At 49.2% G+C, this 18,122-nt stretch overlaps 1 protein-coding gene across 1 annotated transcript; it reads right to left on the bottom strand.

Annotated features, from left to right (window-relative positions):
• Positions 1-6,967: 6,967 nt before the first annotated feature.
• Positions 6,968-14,296, bottom strand: INMT (indolethylamine N-methyltransferase). The gene is made up of 3 exons (XM_038755774.1): positions 14,069-14,296; positions 10,228-10,435; positions 6,968-8,457 (listed from the first exon to the last, which is right to left on the bottom strand). The coding sequence occupies exons 1-3, from the start codon at positions 14,220-14,222 to the stop codon at positions 8,028-8,030; spliced, it is 792 nt and encodes a 263-aa protein (XP_038611702.1). The 5' UTR covers positions 14,223-14,296; the 3' UTR covers positions 6,968-8,027.
• Positions 14,297-18,122: the final 3,826 nt, after the last annotated feature.

Raw genomic sequence — 18,122 nt, forward strand, 5'->3', positions numbered from 1 at the left:
AACTCCCCTGGCTCTCCTCCAACTGGCCTAAAGGTCCCATCCCACACCCCTGACTCATTATTATTATTATTATTATTATTAATAGTAATAATAATAATAATACTTGTTAAGCGCTTATTACATGCCAAGCGCTGTTCTAAGCACTGGGGTAGATTCAAGGTAATCAGGTTGGACACAGTCCCTTTTCCACGTGGGGATCACATTCTTAATCCCCATTTTACAGATGAAGCAACTGAGGCACAGAGAAGTGAAGTGACTTGCCCAAGGTTATATAACAGACATGCGGCAGAGCCAGGATTAGAACGCAGGTCCTTCTGTCTCCCAGGCCTGTGCTCTATCCACTAAGCCAGACACTTCCCTTTCCATCCCCGACTCTCCCCTCAGTGACCCAGCATACACCATCCAACATCCCTGACTCTTCCCTCTCTGTCCCTGATTCCCCCAGAGTGACCTAGCTCTGACCATCCAACACCCCTAACGAATTTTAGACTGTAAGCCCATTGTTGGGTAGGGACTGTCTCTATATGTTGCCAACTTGTACTTCCCAAGCGCTTAGTACAGTGCTCTGCACACAGTAAGCGCTCAATAAATACGACTGATGATGATGATTTAATCAATGATGTTTATTGATTGCTTACTCTATGAAGAGCACTGTTCTAAGCACTTAGAGAGGATAGTAAAACAAGTGCAAGCTATCCCTGCCCTAATAAGGCTGTAAGCTCCTCGGAGGCAGGAATAAGGTGTACGAGCTCTATTGTATTGTACTTTTCCAAGCACTTAGTACAGTGCTCTTCACATAGTAAATACTCAATAAATGATAAATGAATTATTTTAAATTGATTGATGATCAACAAGTTTACAATCTAGCCCTAATTCCCACCTCTCCATCCTTGACTCGTCCTCCAGTGACCTCCCGGTAATTTTCCTCTATAGAGTGTAAACTCACTGTGGGCAGCGAACGTGTCTACCAACTCTCCTATACACTTAGTACAGTGCTCTGCATACTGTAAGTGGTCAATAAACAGCATTGATTAATTGACTGATTGAACCAGGTAAATGAAGCCCAGAGAGCACTGCCCATACTCACACGCAGAGTCAAAACTAGAATCCACCTCCTGAACCCCAATCAATTAACCAATGATATTTACTGAACACCTACCAAGTATACTTAAGCACTTGGGAAAGTACAATAGAAGCCAGGCATATATTACCTGTTCTCAAGGGGTTTATAATCTAAGGGAAAGACATACAGGCCAAAGTGATTTTCAGACAATGAACACTGGATCGCGGCTCCAGTGTGTCTAGAATGGAATAGCTGCGTCAGTAATCAAACTGTACAGTTGGGTCAGCTAGTGCTGAGGGTCCTTCATTCAATTTTTGAGCACTTACTGTGTACAGAGCACTGTACTAAAGCACTTGGAAAGTACAATTGGGCAACAAATAGAGACAATCACTACCCAACAACGGGCTCACAGTCTAGAGCGGGGGAGACTGACAACAAAACAAAACAAAAAAAACTTGTATATCAGAGCTGAGGGAGGCTGTTGACATGAAGGATGCTAGGAATTAGCTGGGGAAGACCTTCTCAATGCCTATTGGATACTTCAAAGAGAGGGATCATATCTACCAAATCTATAGTATTTTATTCTCCCAAGTGATCTGCACATTGTAAGTGCCCAATAAGTACTACTGATTGATTGTGGTCCAGTCCCACCCTTCCCCAAACCCCACTCTGCCCAGACAGCTGGACAGCTTTGCCTGGACCTTGGGAGCCCTTATTGTCAGCCCAGGAGCCAGGCTTTTGAGGCAGGTAATGGGAGATATTAGTGAGGGTCTGGGATCCCCCAGTCCAACCTGACCTCCCATAGATCCTGGGGGACAGTGGCCTGGTGCAGGGGGCCTAAATAGTGCCATTAATTAATTAATTGATTGATTGATTGATTCAATTGTATTTACTGAGCCCTTTACTGTATGCAGAGATCTGTACTAAGCGCTTGGAAAGTACAATTCAATCAATCAATCAATCAATCAATCGTATTTATTGAGCGCTTACTATGTGCAGAGCACTGTACTAAGCGCTTGGGAAGTACAAATTGGCATCACATAGAGACAGTCCCTACCCAACAGTGGGCTCACAGTCTAAAAGGGGGGAGACAGAGAATAGAACCAAACATACCAACAAAATAAAATAAGTAGGATAGAAATGTACAAGTAAAATAAATAAATAAATAAATAGAGTAATAAATATGTACAACCATATATACATATATACAGGTGCTGTGGGGAAGGGAAGGAGGCAAGACGGGGGGATGGAGAGGGGGACGAGGGGGAGAGGAAAGAAGGGGCTCAGTCTGGGAAGGCCTCCTGGAGGAGGTGAGCTCTCAGCAGGGCCTTGAAGGGAGGAAGAGAGCTAGCTTGGCGGATGGGCAGAGGGAGGGCATTCCAGGCCCGGGGGATGACGTGGGCCGGGGGTCGACGGCGGGACAGGCGAGAGCGAGGTACAGTGAGGAGATTAGTGGTGGAGGAGCGGAGGGTGCGGGCTGGGCAGTAGAAGGAGAGAAGGGAGGTGAGGTAGGAGGCGGCGAGGTGATGGAGAGCCTTGAAGCCCAGGGTGAGGAGTTTCTGCCTGATGCGCAGATTGATCGGTAGCCATTGGAGGTTTTTGAGGAGGGGAGTAATATGTCCAGAGCGTTTCTGGACAAAGATAATCCGGGCAGCAGCATGAAGTATGGATTGAAGTGGAGAGAGACACGAGGATGGGAGATCAGAGAGAAGGCTAGTGCAGTAGTCCAGACGGGATAGGATGAGAGCTTGAATGAGCAGGGTAGCGGTTTGGATGGAGAGGAAAGGGCGGATCTTGGCAATGTTGCGGAGCTGAGACCGGCAGGTTTTGGTGACGGCTTGGATGTGAGGGGTGAATGAGAGAGCAGAGACAGCAACATTCAGCAACAGATAGAGACAATCCCTACCCAACAACGGCCTCACAGTCTAGAAGGGGGAAACAGTCAACAAAACAAACCAAGTAGACAGCTGTTAATACCATCAAAATAAATAAATAGAATTATAGATATATATACACATCATTAATAAAATAGAGTAATAACTATGTACAAATATACACAAATGCTGTGGGGAGGGGAGGGGATAGGGCAGAGGGAGGGAGTGGGGGCAATGGGGAGGGGAGGAGGAGCAGAGGAAAAGGGGGGCTCAGTCTAGGAAGGCCTTCTGGAGAAGGTGAGCTTAATCATATTTATTGAGCACTCACTGTGTGAAGAGCACTGTACAAAGTACTTGGGAGAGTACAGTACATTAAACAGACACATTCTCTGCCCACAGTGAACATCCTGCTGTGGGTTGGGTGCAGGGTAGATGTGAAGATATGGGCCAGATGTCCCCCTAAAGAAGTCAACAGGGGTCTGTGGGGTTCAGCCACTGAAGAGTCCCTGAGAATCTGGGAATGTTGGAGTTTGTGAAGGTCAGACAGAATACCAAGACCCTGGTCTAACAAGATTTACCCAGAGCAACCCAGATCCACTTCCCAGATCTCCCTAAATCAACCCAAGTCTCACTCAGATCCACCCAGAACCATCTGGATCCATCTAGATTCACTCAGCTCAGCCCAGATCCACCAAAATCCACTCTGATCCACTCAGATCCACCCACATTTGCTCTGATCAACCCAGATCCAATCAGATTTGCTCTGAAAAACCCAGAGTCACCTAGATCCACCAAAAAATGCTCTAATCCACTCTAGTCACCCAGATTCTCTCTGATGAACCCAGTTCCACCAAAATCCACTCAGATCCATCCAGATCCATGCAGGCCGGAGAGATGTGGGCTGAGAGGAGGCAGGGCTAGTTTGGAATTGCTGTTCCCATCAGGGTAAGGGGAACCCAAGAGAGGTGATAGGGAGTATGTTCAAACCCAAAAGGAAGACCTCTTTTGATGTAAGGGCAGCAATCCTCATTCATTCATTCAATCATATTTATTGAGCACTTACTGTGTGCAGAGCACTGTACTAAGCACTTGGGAAGTACAAGTTGACAACATATAGAAATGGTCCCTACCCAACAAGGGGCTCACAGTCTAGAAGGGGGAGACAGACAACAAAACAAAACGTGGATAGGTGTCAAGTCGTCAGAACAAATGGAATTAAAGCTAAATGCACATCATTAACAAAATAAATAGAATAGCAAATATGTACAAGTGAAATAGAGTAATAAAACTATACAAACATACATACATGCAGAAGAATAGGCAGAGTGGCCTAGTGGAAAGAGCTTAGGGACAAGAGTTCTCAACCTGACATCTCCACTTACTTTCTGTGTGCTCTCCCAAGCGCTTAGTACAGTGCTCTGCACACAGTAAGCACTCAATAAATATAATTGATTGTTTACAAGATCACTAGCCCTACCCCACATGGGGCTCACAGTCTAAATAAGAGGGAGAATGGATATCGAACCCCCATTTTACAGGTGAGGAAATTGAGGTTCAAAGAAGTTAAGTGGACTCACCAAAGGTCATACAGCAGGCAAGTGGGGGAGGTGGGATTAGAATCCAGGTCCTTTGACTCCCAAGTCTGTGTTCTTCCCACTACGTTATGCTGCTCCTACAGCATTGATTTTGGGTTACGTTAGGATTAAGTTTGGGTATGGGGTTTAGAGAAGCTTTTAGAGAATCAGTGTGGCCTAATGGGAAAAGCAGGGTTGGCTGTTGTCCCCAGGAGCTTCACAGGGCAAGGCCCATTGTGCACAAGCCGTCCACAGGGACACAAGTGGGCAAGCAGCACAGGGGCAGAAGAGCTAGCACTCTTCCGCCCTTCAAAGCCCTACTGAGAGCTCACCTCCTCCAGGAGGCCTTCCCAGACTGAGCCCCCCTCTCCCTTCCCCCCTCCCCATCCCCCGCCTTACCTACTTCCCCTCCCCATAGCACCTGTATATATGTATATATGTTTGTACGTATTTATTACTCTATTTATTTATTTTATTTGTACAAATTTATTCTATTTATTTTATTTTGTTAATATGTTTTGTTTTGTTCTCTGTCTCCCCCTTCTAGACTGTGAGCCCACTGTTTGGTAGGAACCGTCTCTATGTGTTGCCAACTTGTACTTCCCAAGCGCTTAGTACAGTGCTCTGCACACAGTAAGCACTCAATACACACGATTGAATGAATGAATGAATGAGTGAACAAAAGGCTGATCCAGGAGCCACCTCGCTTTAGTTTAATTACACAAACCAGACATTTTTCTGGCACAGAGAACAAAGGCTGGGCAAGTTTTGCATATCAATAGTCAATGAACAGCTCCCTGTGTGCGAAGCAATTCGTCTGCTAACACAAAACTGCCTGACAAACTCCCGGTTTCTCATTAAACGCCATGAGGAGGCGGAGGCCACAGGGGAGTGGGGAAGTCTTGGAGGAGGAGGTAGTAGGCTCCTAATTGAGTCACCCGATGCAGTTCTGGACAGCACCTTCACCATTATCATTATCGTCATCATCATCAACACAACCACCCTGAACACCGATTCTCACTGAGCACCTAATGTGCGCAGAACTCTGGACTGGAGACTTGGGGACAGACAGAAGAAATGTCACGATGTCTTTCAGGGGTGTTGGATGACCTGTGCTGAGTTACTGGGGGAGAGTCAGGGATGGAGAGAAGAGAGTCAGGGGTGCGGGATGGTCCATGCTGTGTCACTGGGGGAGAGGCTAACAGGGAGAGGGGAGAGGAGGAGTTGGAGAGGGGACAGTCAGGGGTAACGGATGGTCATCCCTAATCCTGGGGCTGGACAGACTTTGGGGCTGTCCTCGGAGGAGGGCACCACTCAGAGGCTGATAATCTGAAATCTAACATCAGTACTGAGATGGTGGGGAGACTGGAGGGAGTGGTGTCTGTGGAGGTGATTCAGGAAGGCTCTGTGGAAGAGGTGTGTACCTAGAAGGTTTTGAGAGACAGGGAGAGGTGTGGTTTAGTGGGCTTGTGCGGGGGGGCCGGGGGGGGCGGTGATGCGGAGGGATGCCCAGGCAGGGGAAAAGTGTGTCCAAGGGATCAAACATCTTCTTCCCCCATTTGGAATTGGGGTTTCTGAAGCCTTCCGATCTGCGGCATCTCTGCTAAGAATTAAGTGCTTAGAACAGTGCTTTGCACACAGTAAGGGCTCAATAAATATGATTGAATGAATGAATGAATGAAAAAACCGTGGTGTTTGTTAAGCCCTTACTGTATGCCAAGCACAATACTAAGTGCTGGGGTAGATACAGAATATGCAGATTGAGCAGAGGGACAGAGGCAGGAGGGGAAATGGTCCCTGCCTTTGAGGTGTTGCAAGTCTTATGGGGAGACAGGACATGCATACACACACACACACACACACACACACACACACACACACACACATTTACACTCACTCCTGAGAAGGGGGCTTGGCAGGAGTCACCAGCTGGTGTCTGTCCATCTCCCCATGGAGAAGGGCCGAGAGTAACAGCTGGGAAATTCTCCAACGAGTCTCAGAGTTGGGCTGGGGAGGACCAGGCTAGCCATCGGCTGGAGCTCCCTGGAACCAGCTGAACCATGCCGGGTTTGGGCTAGGAGGTTGCAGTTGCTAGGCCAGGGACCTTTGGGCACCAGTGCAAGCCCCTGGGGCCTGTCCCCTCCCACCACTTCCCAGGGCCCAGTCTCCAGAACCAGATCCTGGAATGCTTTCATACCCATGCATGGTTTCTCCCACACCTCCTGCATCCAGGGTGGTAGCAAGTGGGGCATAGAATAAACACTCCACCTCCAGCCCTGTCCCTTCAAGCTACACATCAACTCCTCCCACCTCCTTCAGTAAGCCTTCCCCGATGGACCCCACCCATTGGCCCACCCACCTCTACCACCCAGCCTAGGCAGGTCATCCCACTCCCCACCTCTCTCCATCAACCTGGAGCATCATCAAAGACAAAGGTGCAGCTCGCTTCTTGTGAGTGTAGACAAGCGTTTATTGCATTTGCTCAAAATAGTGTGCTCTGCAGGAGTGATGACACCTGAATCTGAGGAAAACTCTCACCCCCAACATGGTGCCCCCGAAGATCTCCCTTCACCTCCCCCCAACCCCACCATCAGGTGGGCAGAGGTGCAATTGGACCCCAAAGACAGTGAGTGTGGGTGAATTTTGACCTGCCCTCCTCCTTCTGCCCCCAGCTTCTGGTGCCTCCCCAGACGCACCAGGTCTCCCTCTAGGTCTCCCCAAGATGATCATTCAGATAATTCTTACTCCAGCATGGACTCTGGCTTCAATTACCCCAGGGTTTTTTGTGGATAGGGTTAATTGAAGCATGGATCACCTGGATAATTTATGCATGTAGACGCCATCTAGACTGGGTGGGGTAGGTGCCCGGGTCTTCCCTACAGAGGCCCTGCATTCCCTCCAGGCAACAAGTGGACTCCCTACCTGCCTTTGGGGCCATTGACCTCAAGGAAGCCTGGGGGGTTGGGGATTCCTGTATGGCTTAATGGAAATGGATCATCAAGGTAAATACACAGATAATTTAGGCTTCCTCCATGCTGCCACTAATAAGGAATACCAGGGAAATGTATGGGGCTTGAAAAATCTACCTTTCTTTTCTGCTTGAGTGACTTGGTCGGAGTCGGGGGCAGGGGCAGAAATGGTACCATGTAGGACTAGCTAAAACCAGGACTTTTTGCCCCACAACAGGCCAACATTTGATTGTCCTGTGTCATTGGTTGAACATGGATAACTGAAAGCCACAGATAATCTAGGAAGCAGAGAGGCCCAGACAATCCACCCTCGGGGTAATTTAGAGTGTCGAAGCAGCATCTGCTAGCAAAAACCCACCACCTACAAAAGAGAAGATGCCCACTCTAGGTGGGTGGGAGGTGGGATAACTAAAAATTCTGGAAAGAATCCAGTTAGCAAAGAAGAGGCTGCCTGCAGGAAGTGCCTCCTACCAAGGAGAAAGCTGCTTGCTGAAGAGGGAGTGGTATGTGGTAGGGCCTCAGATATTTGTCTCCCTTGGCCTGGGCCCTAGGCGGCCTCCTTCTTGCGGGCCACAATGAAGCAGATACCGCTATTGGGGGCGTATGTGCGGGAGTAGCTCCGGGGGCTGTGCAGGAGCCTTTCAATTTTGAAACCAGCATCCCTAAAGGCGGCCTCGATACCCTCCTGCTGCAGCCGCACACATGAGAACTCGCGCTCCCCGACCAGGTATGAGCCGAGCTCCAGGGTGACCGTGGTGACCAAGTGGCCACCCGCCTTGAGCAGCCCTGCCAGGTGGCACAGCGCAGCCCGGTAGGCATCCAGGTCGCGGCACGCACACTCGAGCGCCAGCATGGTCAGGACACAATCGGCAGGTGGCAGCTCCAGCGGCTCCAGTGGGTTGGGCCTGTTGGCGTCACACTTGAGCACGTGCGTGACCTTGCGGCGCAGCTTCGCCTCTTTCTCCGGCCACTTATCTCTGCAAGTGTAGGGATAAATTACACTTACATACATATCTGTAATTTATTTATTTCTTTATATTACCGTCTATCTCCCCCTCTGGATTGTAAGATCGTTGTGGGCAGGGACTGTATCTGTTTATTGCTCTAGTGTACTCTCCCAAGCGCTTATTACAGTGCTTTGTACACAGTAAGTGCTCAATAAATATGACTGAATGAATGAATGGACGGGGACAGGTCCGGTCAGACACAAGGGTGAGCCTTGGGTAGGGGTGGGGGATGGGGTGAGGTTGCATAGAGGTCCAGATACACAAGGACTCAGAGACTCAGAGAACAGTGGCAGAGACAGAAACACAGTGACCTTGGGCAAGTTGCATAACTTCTCTGTGCCTCAGTTAGCTCATCTATAAAATGGGGATTAAGCCTGTGAGCCCCATGGGAGACATGGACTGTGTCCAGTCAGATAGCTTGCATCTACCCCAATGCTTAGAGAAGCAGCTTGGCTCAGTAGAAAGAGCACAGGCTTGGGAGTCAGAGGACATGGGTTCTAATCCCAGATCAGCCACTTGTCTGCTATGTGACCTTGTGGAAGCCACTTAACTTCTCTATGCCTCCATTACCTCATCTGTAAAATGGGGATTAAGACTGTGAGCGCCAAGTGGTACAACCTGATTACCTTGCATCTCCCCCAGTGCTTATAACAGTGCTTGGCACATAGTAAGTGCTTAACAAATACCATAATTATTATTATTATTATTACAGTGATGGCACATAATAAACACTTAAATGCCATTAAGAAAATAGAGTCAGAGACTGGAACAGAAGCAGAGACAGGGAGAGACATACAGACACGGGGACCTAGAGAGTTAGAAAGTCAGAGACGGGGAGGGAGACACATAGATGTGGGGACCTAGAAAGTCAGAGACAGGAACAGAATTATATAATCAATCAATCAATCAATCAGTGAATCATATTTTTGGAGCACTTACTGTGTGCAGAGCACTGGACTAAGCACTTGGGAGAGTACAATATAACAGAGTTGGTAGACACATCCTTGCCCACAACCAGTTTACAGTCTAGAGGGGGAGACAAACATTAATACAAGTTAATAAATTACAGATATGTACATAAGTGCTGTGGGGCTGAGGAAGGGTTGAATAAAGGGTGCAAATCCAAGTGAAAGGATGATGCAAAGGGAAAGGGAGAAGAGGAAATGAGGACCTAGTTCGGGATAAAGAGTTAGAGACAGGGACAGAAAGGCATAGGGACACAGAGAGTCAGAAAACAGAGGCAGGAACAGAGGCACAGAGAATCAGGGACAGGAAGAGAGAGGCACAGAGAGAAAGAGCCCCCAAACGAAATGACAGACAGGGACAGAAACCTAGAGAACGAACACTGAGAAATAGATAATAATTGTGGTATTTGTTAAGTGCTTACTTTGTGCCAGGCACTGTACTAAGTGCTGAGGTAGATACAAGCAAATCGAGTTGGCCACAATCCCTGTCCCAAGTGGGGCTAATACTCTCAATCCCCATTTTACAGATGAGGTAACTGAGGCACAGTGAAGTGGAATGACTTGCCCAAGGTTACACAGCAGAAATGTGGTGAAGCGGGACTAGAACCCATGAGCTTCTGATTCCCAGGCCTGTGCTCTATCCACTACAAGATAGCCTCGGATCCCCTGATCCGGCCCACCAAACCCCTAGTCCCGGCCCTCGGCCAAGGCCGGGCCTTTGAGCCAGACCATGCCCTCTTTGGCCCCACCCCGTGGCCCCTCGATCGGCTGGTACCGGTTTCCCTCAAGCTCGCAGGCATACTGCACGGCTGGGGTCCAATCGTGGGCTCCGGGCTCGGCCCGCAGCCAGCGCTGAAGCTCCTCGCGGTTGCGGTCGGTGAAGTCCGAGAGAATGATCTCTCGGAAGGACTCGCATGCGGCCAGGACCTGGTAGATGGTGGGTCCGGAGCCCACGTCGATCAGCGTGTCCCCCCGCAGGTCTCCTGCATGGGCAGAGAGAGCCACAGAGTTCCAGGAGGGCAAGGAGTAAGGCATCAGTGCCACTAAGGGGGCAAGGGACAGAAATTGGTTTGGGAGGTGCTAAGGGCTTAGTAATGCTTTGCACCCAGAGCTTGATTCTGGGAGTCAGAAAGACCTGGTTTCTAATTCCGGCACTGCCACCTGTCTGGGGGATACCTTGGGCAAGTCACTTGCATTCTCTGTACCTCAGTTTCTTCATCTGTAAAATGGGGATTAAGACTGTGAGCCCCATGTGCTTAGTACAGTGCTTTGCCCACAGTAAGTGCTTAACAAATGCCATAATTATTATGTGGGACAGGGACTGTGTCCAACCCAATTTGCTTGTATCCTCCTTAGAGCTTAGTACAGTGCCTGGCACATAGAAAGCACTTCACAAATACTGCAATTATTATTATTATTATTAACTTCTCTTTGCCTCAGTTACCTCATCTGTAAAATGGGGATTAAAACTGTGAATCCATGTGGGGCATGGACTGTGTCCAATCCAATTATCTTGCAACTACCCCAGTGCTTAGTACAGTGTCTGGCTCATAGAAAGTGCTTCACAAATACCACAATCATTAAGAAGCACTCAATAAATACCATAGATTTATAGGCAGGCAGGGAGATGGGCATCAAACCCTATTGTACTGTACTTTCCCTAGTACGGTGCTCTGCACACAGTAAGCACTCAATAAATACCAGAGAGTAATTTTTTGATAGATGGGAGGTAGTGTCTTGAGATGGTGAAGGGAAAGGGCCTGGGGGATAATTTCCCTAAACTTCACCTGCAATTGGAAGAATTTCAGTCACCACTGAGAAGGGAAGGCCCAGCTGTTCCCCAGTCCCCTGCCCCCATGCCCGCTGTCACTAGAACAGAAGCGGCAAAGCACCCTCAAATGTGTGGTCCGGGCTACTTGGCTCCCCAGCTCCGGTATTCGTTTATCAGGTAAATGGCTTGAAGCAAAGGGACAGGGATTCCTGTTGGGGTCCTGGGGAGCGAGTGAATAATCCTTCCATTTTTGGAAGGGTCCAGGAATAGTAGTGGTGGTATTTGTTAAGCTCTTATTATGTGTCAGGCTCTGTATTAAGTGCTGGGGTGGATGTAAGCAAATTGGGTTGGACACAGTTCCTGTCCCAAATGGGGCTTACAGTCTTAATACCCGTTTGACAGATGAGGTAACTGAGGTACAGAGAAGTGAAGTGACTTGCCCCAGGTCACACGGCAGACAAGTAGCGGATTCGGGATTAGAAGCCAGGTCCTTCTGTCTCCCAGGTCTGTGGTCTATCCTTTAGGCCATGCTACTCTGATCTGCCCACCTTAGACACCATGGGCTGCTCTGGCAGCTACCTCTCAGGACAGATCTGGAAGTGGGCAGTGGAGAGCCAATGGGATGTTCAGGGCAATGGACTGGCTCCACATGGTGTGGATTGGAAGGGTCAGGAAGGGTCTGCAGTGTGGACAGACGCAGGCTGAGAGGGATCATTTGGGGAAAGTTCTCTAGATTGTAAGCTCCTTGTGAGCAGGGAATGTGATGGTAGTGTACTCTCCCAAGCAGTTAATACAGTGCTCTAAACACAGTAAGCACTCAGTAAATACAATTAAGTGAATGAATTAAAGTCACGGATGAAGAGGGAAGAGTTGGGTGTGGGATGGTTCATGCTGGGTCATTGGAGAAGAGTTAGGGATGGGGAAGAGAGAGTTCAGGAGTGTGGGGTGGACTGCATTAGGTCACTGGGGATGGAGGGGGAGAATCACAGTTGTCAGGTGATCTGTCCCTCACCATGAGGGCAGGTTTCCAGGAAGACAACCAGCATATGGTTCATCCTGGCGCCTTTGTGACTTGGTCAGAACCAGAGTCCTTGGCTGGAAGAGCTGGGCCCTGACCCAGGGAGACTCGCTCCGGGGCTGTTGCTCTTATCAGGGAGTATCCTTTCCCTGATCCCTGGGAAACAATTTCATGAATTTCTGGTACAATTTCCAAAACTCTGCTACTGCTGGTGGGAGGGCTAGGAGAAGAAGGAGGAAAGGGTCATGGGGGCGGCGGGTGTGGAATGTTGTGTTCCCAACAGAATTACCAAGGGGGTGGGGGGAAGCAGGAGAGGACCGGGTAAGGGGAGGAGTGGAGGGGGTGCTAAATCCAGGTTCTGGCTGGACAGACGGTGATCAGGGGACCCTCAGCAGCCGGGACAGAGGCAGCTTCCAATTCGAGGCCTGGAGGATCTTACAGTCACCCTCCACCCCCACCCCAGCTCCGCCCCTTAGAATGCTCCCTTCGAGGCTGCAGACCTCAGACCCCTACGAGGTCACCGCCTCCCACACCCACCCTCGTCAGCACAAGTCAGCCAGCAAAGCCTCGATAGGATAAGGAGGGTTTGCTGAGAGCCAGACCGGCCCCAGCAACACGAACACAAAATAAATTCTGAAGGCTGAACCCGGGCCTGGGAAGGCTCTTTTAGAAGCTGCAGTTACTTCTATCCGTCATTTGGGACACCATTTTGAACCCTGGAGCAGTGATGCCCTAGACACGGCCCGATAGCCAGAGCTGTAATTTACTTGTTTATATTAATGTCTGTCTCCCTCTCTAGACTGTAAGTTTGTTGTGGACAGGAAATGTGCCTGTTTACTGTTCTATTGTACTCTCCCAAGTACAATAAATAATGCACAGTAAGCGCTCTGCACACAGTAAGTGCTCAATAAATAATGATTGAATGAATCAGTGAGGCTGCAAACAATCACAGATCTCCAGGGAGGAGCAGTAGGAAACCTCACTTAAAATCACATCTCCTCCAGGAGAATGTGGGACATGGACTGTGTCCAATTGAGCTCGTTGTGGGCAGGGACTGTGTCTGTTGTTGTTGTATTGTACTCTCCCAAGCGCTTAGTACAGTACTTTGCACACAGGAAGTGCCCAATAAATATAACTGAATGAATGAATGAATAAATGAATTACCTTGCAGCAGTTGGTACAGTGCCTGGCACATAGTAAATTCTTATCAAATGTCATAAAAAAAGATTCTGTTGTGTTGTACTCTCCCAGATGCAGAGTACAGTGCTCTGCATACAAAAAGTACTCAGTAAATGCTACTGACTGATTTCCTCAGAGGTCTGAAAACCCAGAAGTCTGCTGCCCAGAGACACACACTGTTGTGGGAAGACAGTCTGTCTCAGGAATATGCCTCTATATTCACTCCTGACACCCCAAAAGGCTCCCTTATTCCTGATGTGGCACATGGATCTGTGATTTCTGACTCAGCCATTCCATCCTGACACACTTGGGCCCCAGGACCCCCTGCACTAGCCAGGGTCATCCTCACCCTCCCTCGGCCTGGAAAACATTTATGTCTGTCTGCCTCCACCGGTTAGTCTGGAATGAGACCAGGACCTGTCCTAGAGTAGGAGGAGATACTGGTGAGGGCATAAATTCCCCACCTCATCAACCCCCAGTGCCCTCCCGCCTGGGTGCTCCCGGTCCCACTGCCTACCCCACTGGGTGCTCCCATTATGGGCCAGGATTGTCTCTCTTTATTGCTGTACTGTACTTTCCAAGAGCTTAGTACAGTGCTCTGCACACATTAAGTGCTCAGTAAATACGATTGAATGAATGAATGCTCACCCTGCACGAAGGTCTGGAAGAGACACTCCAGGTTGAACTTGAGCATCTGGTACTCGGGATCAGAGCCCGAGTCAAAGGAGTAGTAAGTGGCCAGGTAGTCCTTTGGCAAGAAGTCCCTCTGGTAGGCATCTCCCCCGGTGAAGCTCTCGCCCATCTCGTCACTTATCTGGGAAGGTCTCGGCCCCCTGTGCTCCCTGGATCCCTGCCTCGCTCCCTCTGCCTTTAAACCTACCAGGCTGTTCTCTTCCCAGCTCCTCCTTCCTGGGGTGGGGGGTGGTGGTGGTCTGGCAACCCCCTTCTTCCCACCCCCCTGAACCTCCCACCCCCAAGGGACTGGCCTTTCCAACCCACTCCTGCTCTCCAGCTGGCCCAGAGCTGAGCGGGGGCGGTGGGGGTGGGGCCCCCAGATTCAAGATTCCGGATGCGGTGGGGTGAGGAAGACTAAATCGTTGTCCTCCTCACCCTGCTCCCAGCTGTCAGCGTTGGACTCCAGCCTTGCACAACTTGAGCCTCCAACCAGAAAGCATCCAAGCGGCCAGCCAAACCTCAAATCCAGTTTCTGCACCCCATTACCTCTGTGCAGCCAGCTCACTCCTGCTCAGGCTGGAGAATAAAACTTGTTGCTTTGGAAATCTCGTTTAGCTTCTGTGTAAACCTGTGGGACAGAGAGAGCAGGGGCCATTAGCACTTGCAAGAAGAGCACTATACTGTGTATATACTGTGTTCAGAGCATTGTACTGGGCATCTACTGTGTGCGGAGCACTGTGCTAGATGCATGCTATGTGCAGAGCCCTGTACTAGAGGCATACCATGTGCAGAGTGATATACTGAGGGCCTACTCTGTACAGAGCACTGTATTGGGCACTGGGGGACAGATAGAAGAAGTAAGAGACAGTATTATTCACTCTAGGAGCTTGCAGTCTAATAGGAGAGACAAAAGGCATTGATGATTAGACTGTGGATATGAGTAAGAAACTTGATAGAAATTGATACCCAATACCATCTTTTCTAATGGTATTTGTTAAGCACTTACAATGTGTCAAACACTGTTCAAAGTGATGGGGTAGATATAATACTGTTACTACTACTATTACTGATGCTGCTGCTATTACTACAAATGGATGGGTAAATCAGCAAACACTAAGAAATTAATCTATTAGTGCTGGGGGGCGGGGGGAGGTGCTGATGGGATAACGACTGGACAGCAGGGGCCAGTCAGGGAAGGCCTCCTGGGGGAGGTGGGTTTGCAGGAGAGAAGCAGTGTGGAGGCAGATTTGAAGGAGGGAGTTGTAGGTCAGGGGAAGGGTGTGTGCAAAAATTTTGAGCTGGGGGAGTTGAAAATTATAAATTACATATCTGTTATTTTATTTATTTGTATTGTTGTCTGTCACCCCCGGTGTGGGCAGGGATTGTATCTTTTTATTGATGAATTGTACTTTCCAAACGCTTAGTACAGTGCTCTGCACACAGTAAGCGCTCAATAAATACGATTGAATGAATGAATGAATGAATGAGGCTGGGCACCGATAACGTCAACAGGGCACCTAAAGTCGTCCCAGTCCCCACTTGCCCTGCCGGGGACAGACCTGCAGAGAACAGCAACTGCTGCCCCCAAGCTGGGACCCTGGACGGACTATCCTGGTTTGAGTACGGGTCCGAGGATGGGACCCTCTGCTGACCCATTCAGGCACAGACCATTATCAATCAATCAATCAATCAATTAAACAATCAATCAGTCAATCAATCAATTTCCCGGACCGCCCTCTGCACGAAGCGACGGTGCCCCCTGCTGGCCCATGACAGGAGAGTCGAAAACATGGAACGGCCTTGGGGTTCCTCCTCGTGGCCAAGTGTCAAAAAGGAGACTGGACTCTGAACCTCTTCATCGTGGCCAGGATGCTGCCTCTGACAGAGGCCCCAGAACCCTGACCGTGAACTCCTCGAGGGGAGAAATCGTGTCTTTCAACGCTACTGCATTCTCCCAAGAGCTCAGTACAGTGCTCTGCACACAGTTTGGCCTAGTGTTAACCTTGAAACCTTGGCAGTATCCTAGACTCATTTCTCTCATTCAACACACATATTCAATCTGTCACTAAATCCCGTCGGTCCCACCTTCACAACATTGCTAAAATCCGCCCCTTCCTCTCCATTCAAACTGCTCCCACGTTAGTAAATATGATTGACTGACTGACTACAGTTGCTCATCTACAACAGCATCCTTGCTGACCTCCCAAGCTCCTATCTCTCCCCACTCCAGTCCATATTTCACTCGGCTACCTGGATCATTTTTCTACAAAAACGGTCAGTCCATACTTCCCCACTTCTCAAGACCCTCCAGTGGTTGCCCATTCATCTCCACATCAAACAGAAATGCTTTGCCATCCACTTTAAAACACTCAATCACCTTGCCCTCACCTACCTCACCTCACTGCTCTTCTATTACAACCCAACCAGTGCACTTTGCTGTTCTAATACCAACCTACTTGTTGTACCTCGATCTCATCTGTCTCACCGCTGACTTCTCGCCCATGTCCTGCCTCTGGCCTGGAAGATCCTCCCTCCTCATATCTGACAGACAATTAATCTGTCCACTTTCAAAGCCCTATTGAAGATATATCTCCTCCAAGAGGCCTATTCTAAGACCTCATTTCCCCTTTTCCAAATCTTCTGCATTGCCCCAATTTGCTCCCTTTAGTCATCCCTTCCTCAGCCCCACAGTACCTAAGTACACATTTGTAATTTCTTTATTTATATTAATGACTGTCTCCTCCTCTAGACTGTAAGCTTGTTGTGAGCAGGGAACGTTATTACCAACTCTATTATATTGTTATACTCTCCCAAGTGCCTACTACAGTGCTCTACACACAGTAAGCGCTCAATAAATATGATTGATTGAAGGTGGATAGAATATGGGTCTGGAAATCAGAAAGACCTGGGTCCTAATCCTGGCTGCACCACTTTGCTGAGTGTCCTTGGGCAAGTCCCTTAACTTCCCTGAGCCTCAGTTACCTCACCTGTAAAGTGGGGATTAAGACTGTGAGCCCCCGTGGGACAACCTGATCACCTCGTAACCTCCCCAGCACTTAGAACAGTGCTTTGCACAAAACAAGTGCTTAATAAATGCTATTATTATTATTATTATTATCTCTGCCATCAGGGGGCTCCATCCTCCCTCGACCCAACAAGCACCGACAAAGGATCCGGGCATTGCCCATCAGTGCCCGTGCTCCGAAGGAGGGGGCTGTTTGGCCTTTGCCTGGTGGGTAGAGACGTCTTGGGGTGGAAGCTCGGTCCTGCCAGTCCTTGTCCACTAAGGTGCAGGGGAAAGGAAAGCAGCCAGGCTTAGTGGAAAGAGCACAGGTTTGGGAGTCAGGGTGGTGTGTTCTAATCCCGCCCCACCACTTGTCAGCTGTGTGACTTTGGGCAAGTCACTTAACTTCTCTGTGTCTTGGTTACCTCATCTGTAAAATGGGGATTAAGACTGTGAACCCCACCTGGGGCAACCTGATAAACTTGCATCTTCCCCAGTGCTTAGAACAATGCTTGGCACATAGTAAGTGCTTAACAAATATCATCATTATTGTTATTATTAAGGGGGACTGGGGAATAGGGAGGGAGTTTGCTTGTTGTGGGCAGGGAATGCCTCTACTAACTCTGTTATATTGTAGTCTCCCAAGTGCTTAATACAGTGCTCTGCACATAGTAAATGCTCAATAGATATATTGATGGATTGATTGATTGAGCCAGCCCGGCTCTGGGGGCTGGCTGGTCAGATGTGGTGTCGTCAGCGAAGGGATCAAGGCTCCCTGGAAAACCGGGGGAGAAAATCCAAGCTCCACCTTCCAGGACAGTGGGCCCGGCCTCCTGAGAACGGTCATGCCCCTCCCAGAGTTCAGAGGTGAATTATTGGGCCGATGTATTGGGCCTCCATATGACCCTGAGAGCCTCCCTCAGCTCCCTGAAGACCCCAGGCCAACCCGATTCTGAGAAACCCCCCAAGCCCCATGATCGCCTCTCCCTCACCGCCCTGCAGCCCCCCAAGCAGACGACTGGA

This window comes from Tachyglossus aculeatus, chromosome 13 (assembly GCF_015852505.1).
Source record: "Tachyglossus aculeatus isolate mTacAcu1 chromosome 13, mTacAcu1.pri, whole genome shotgun sequence".
NCBI classification, from domain to species: Eukaryota; Metazoa; Chordata; class Mammalia; order Monotremata; family Tachyglossidae; genus Tachyglossus; species Tachyglossus aculeatus.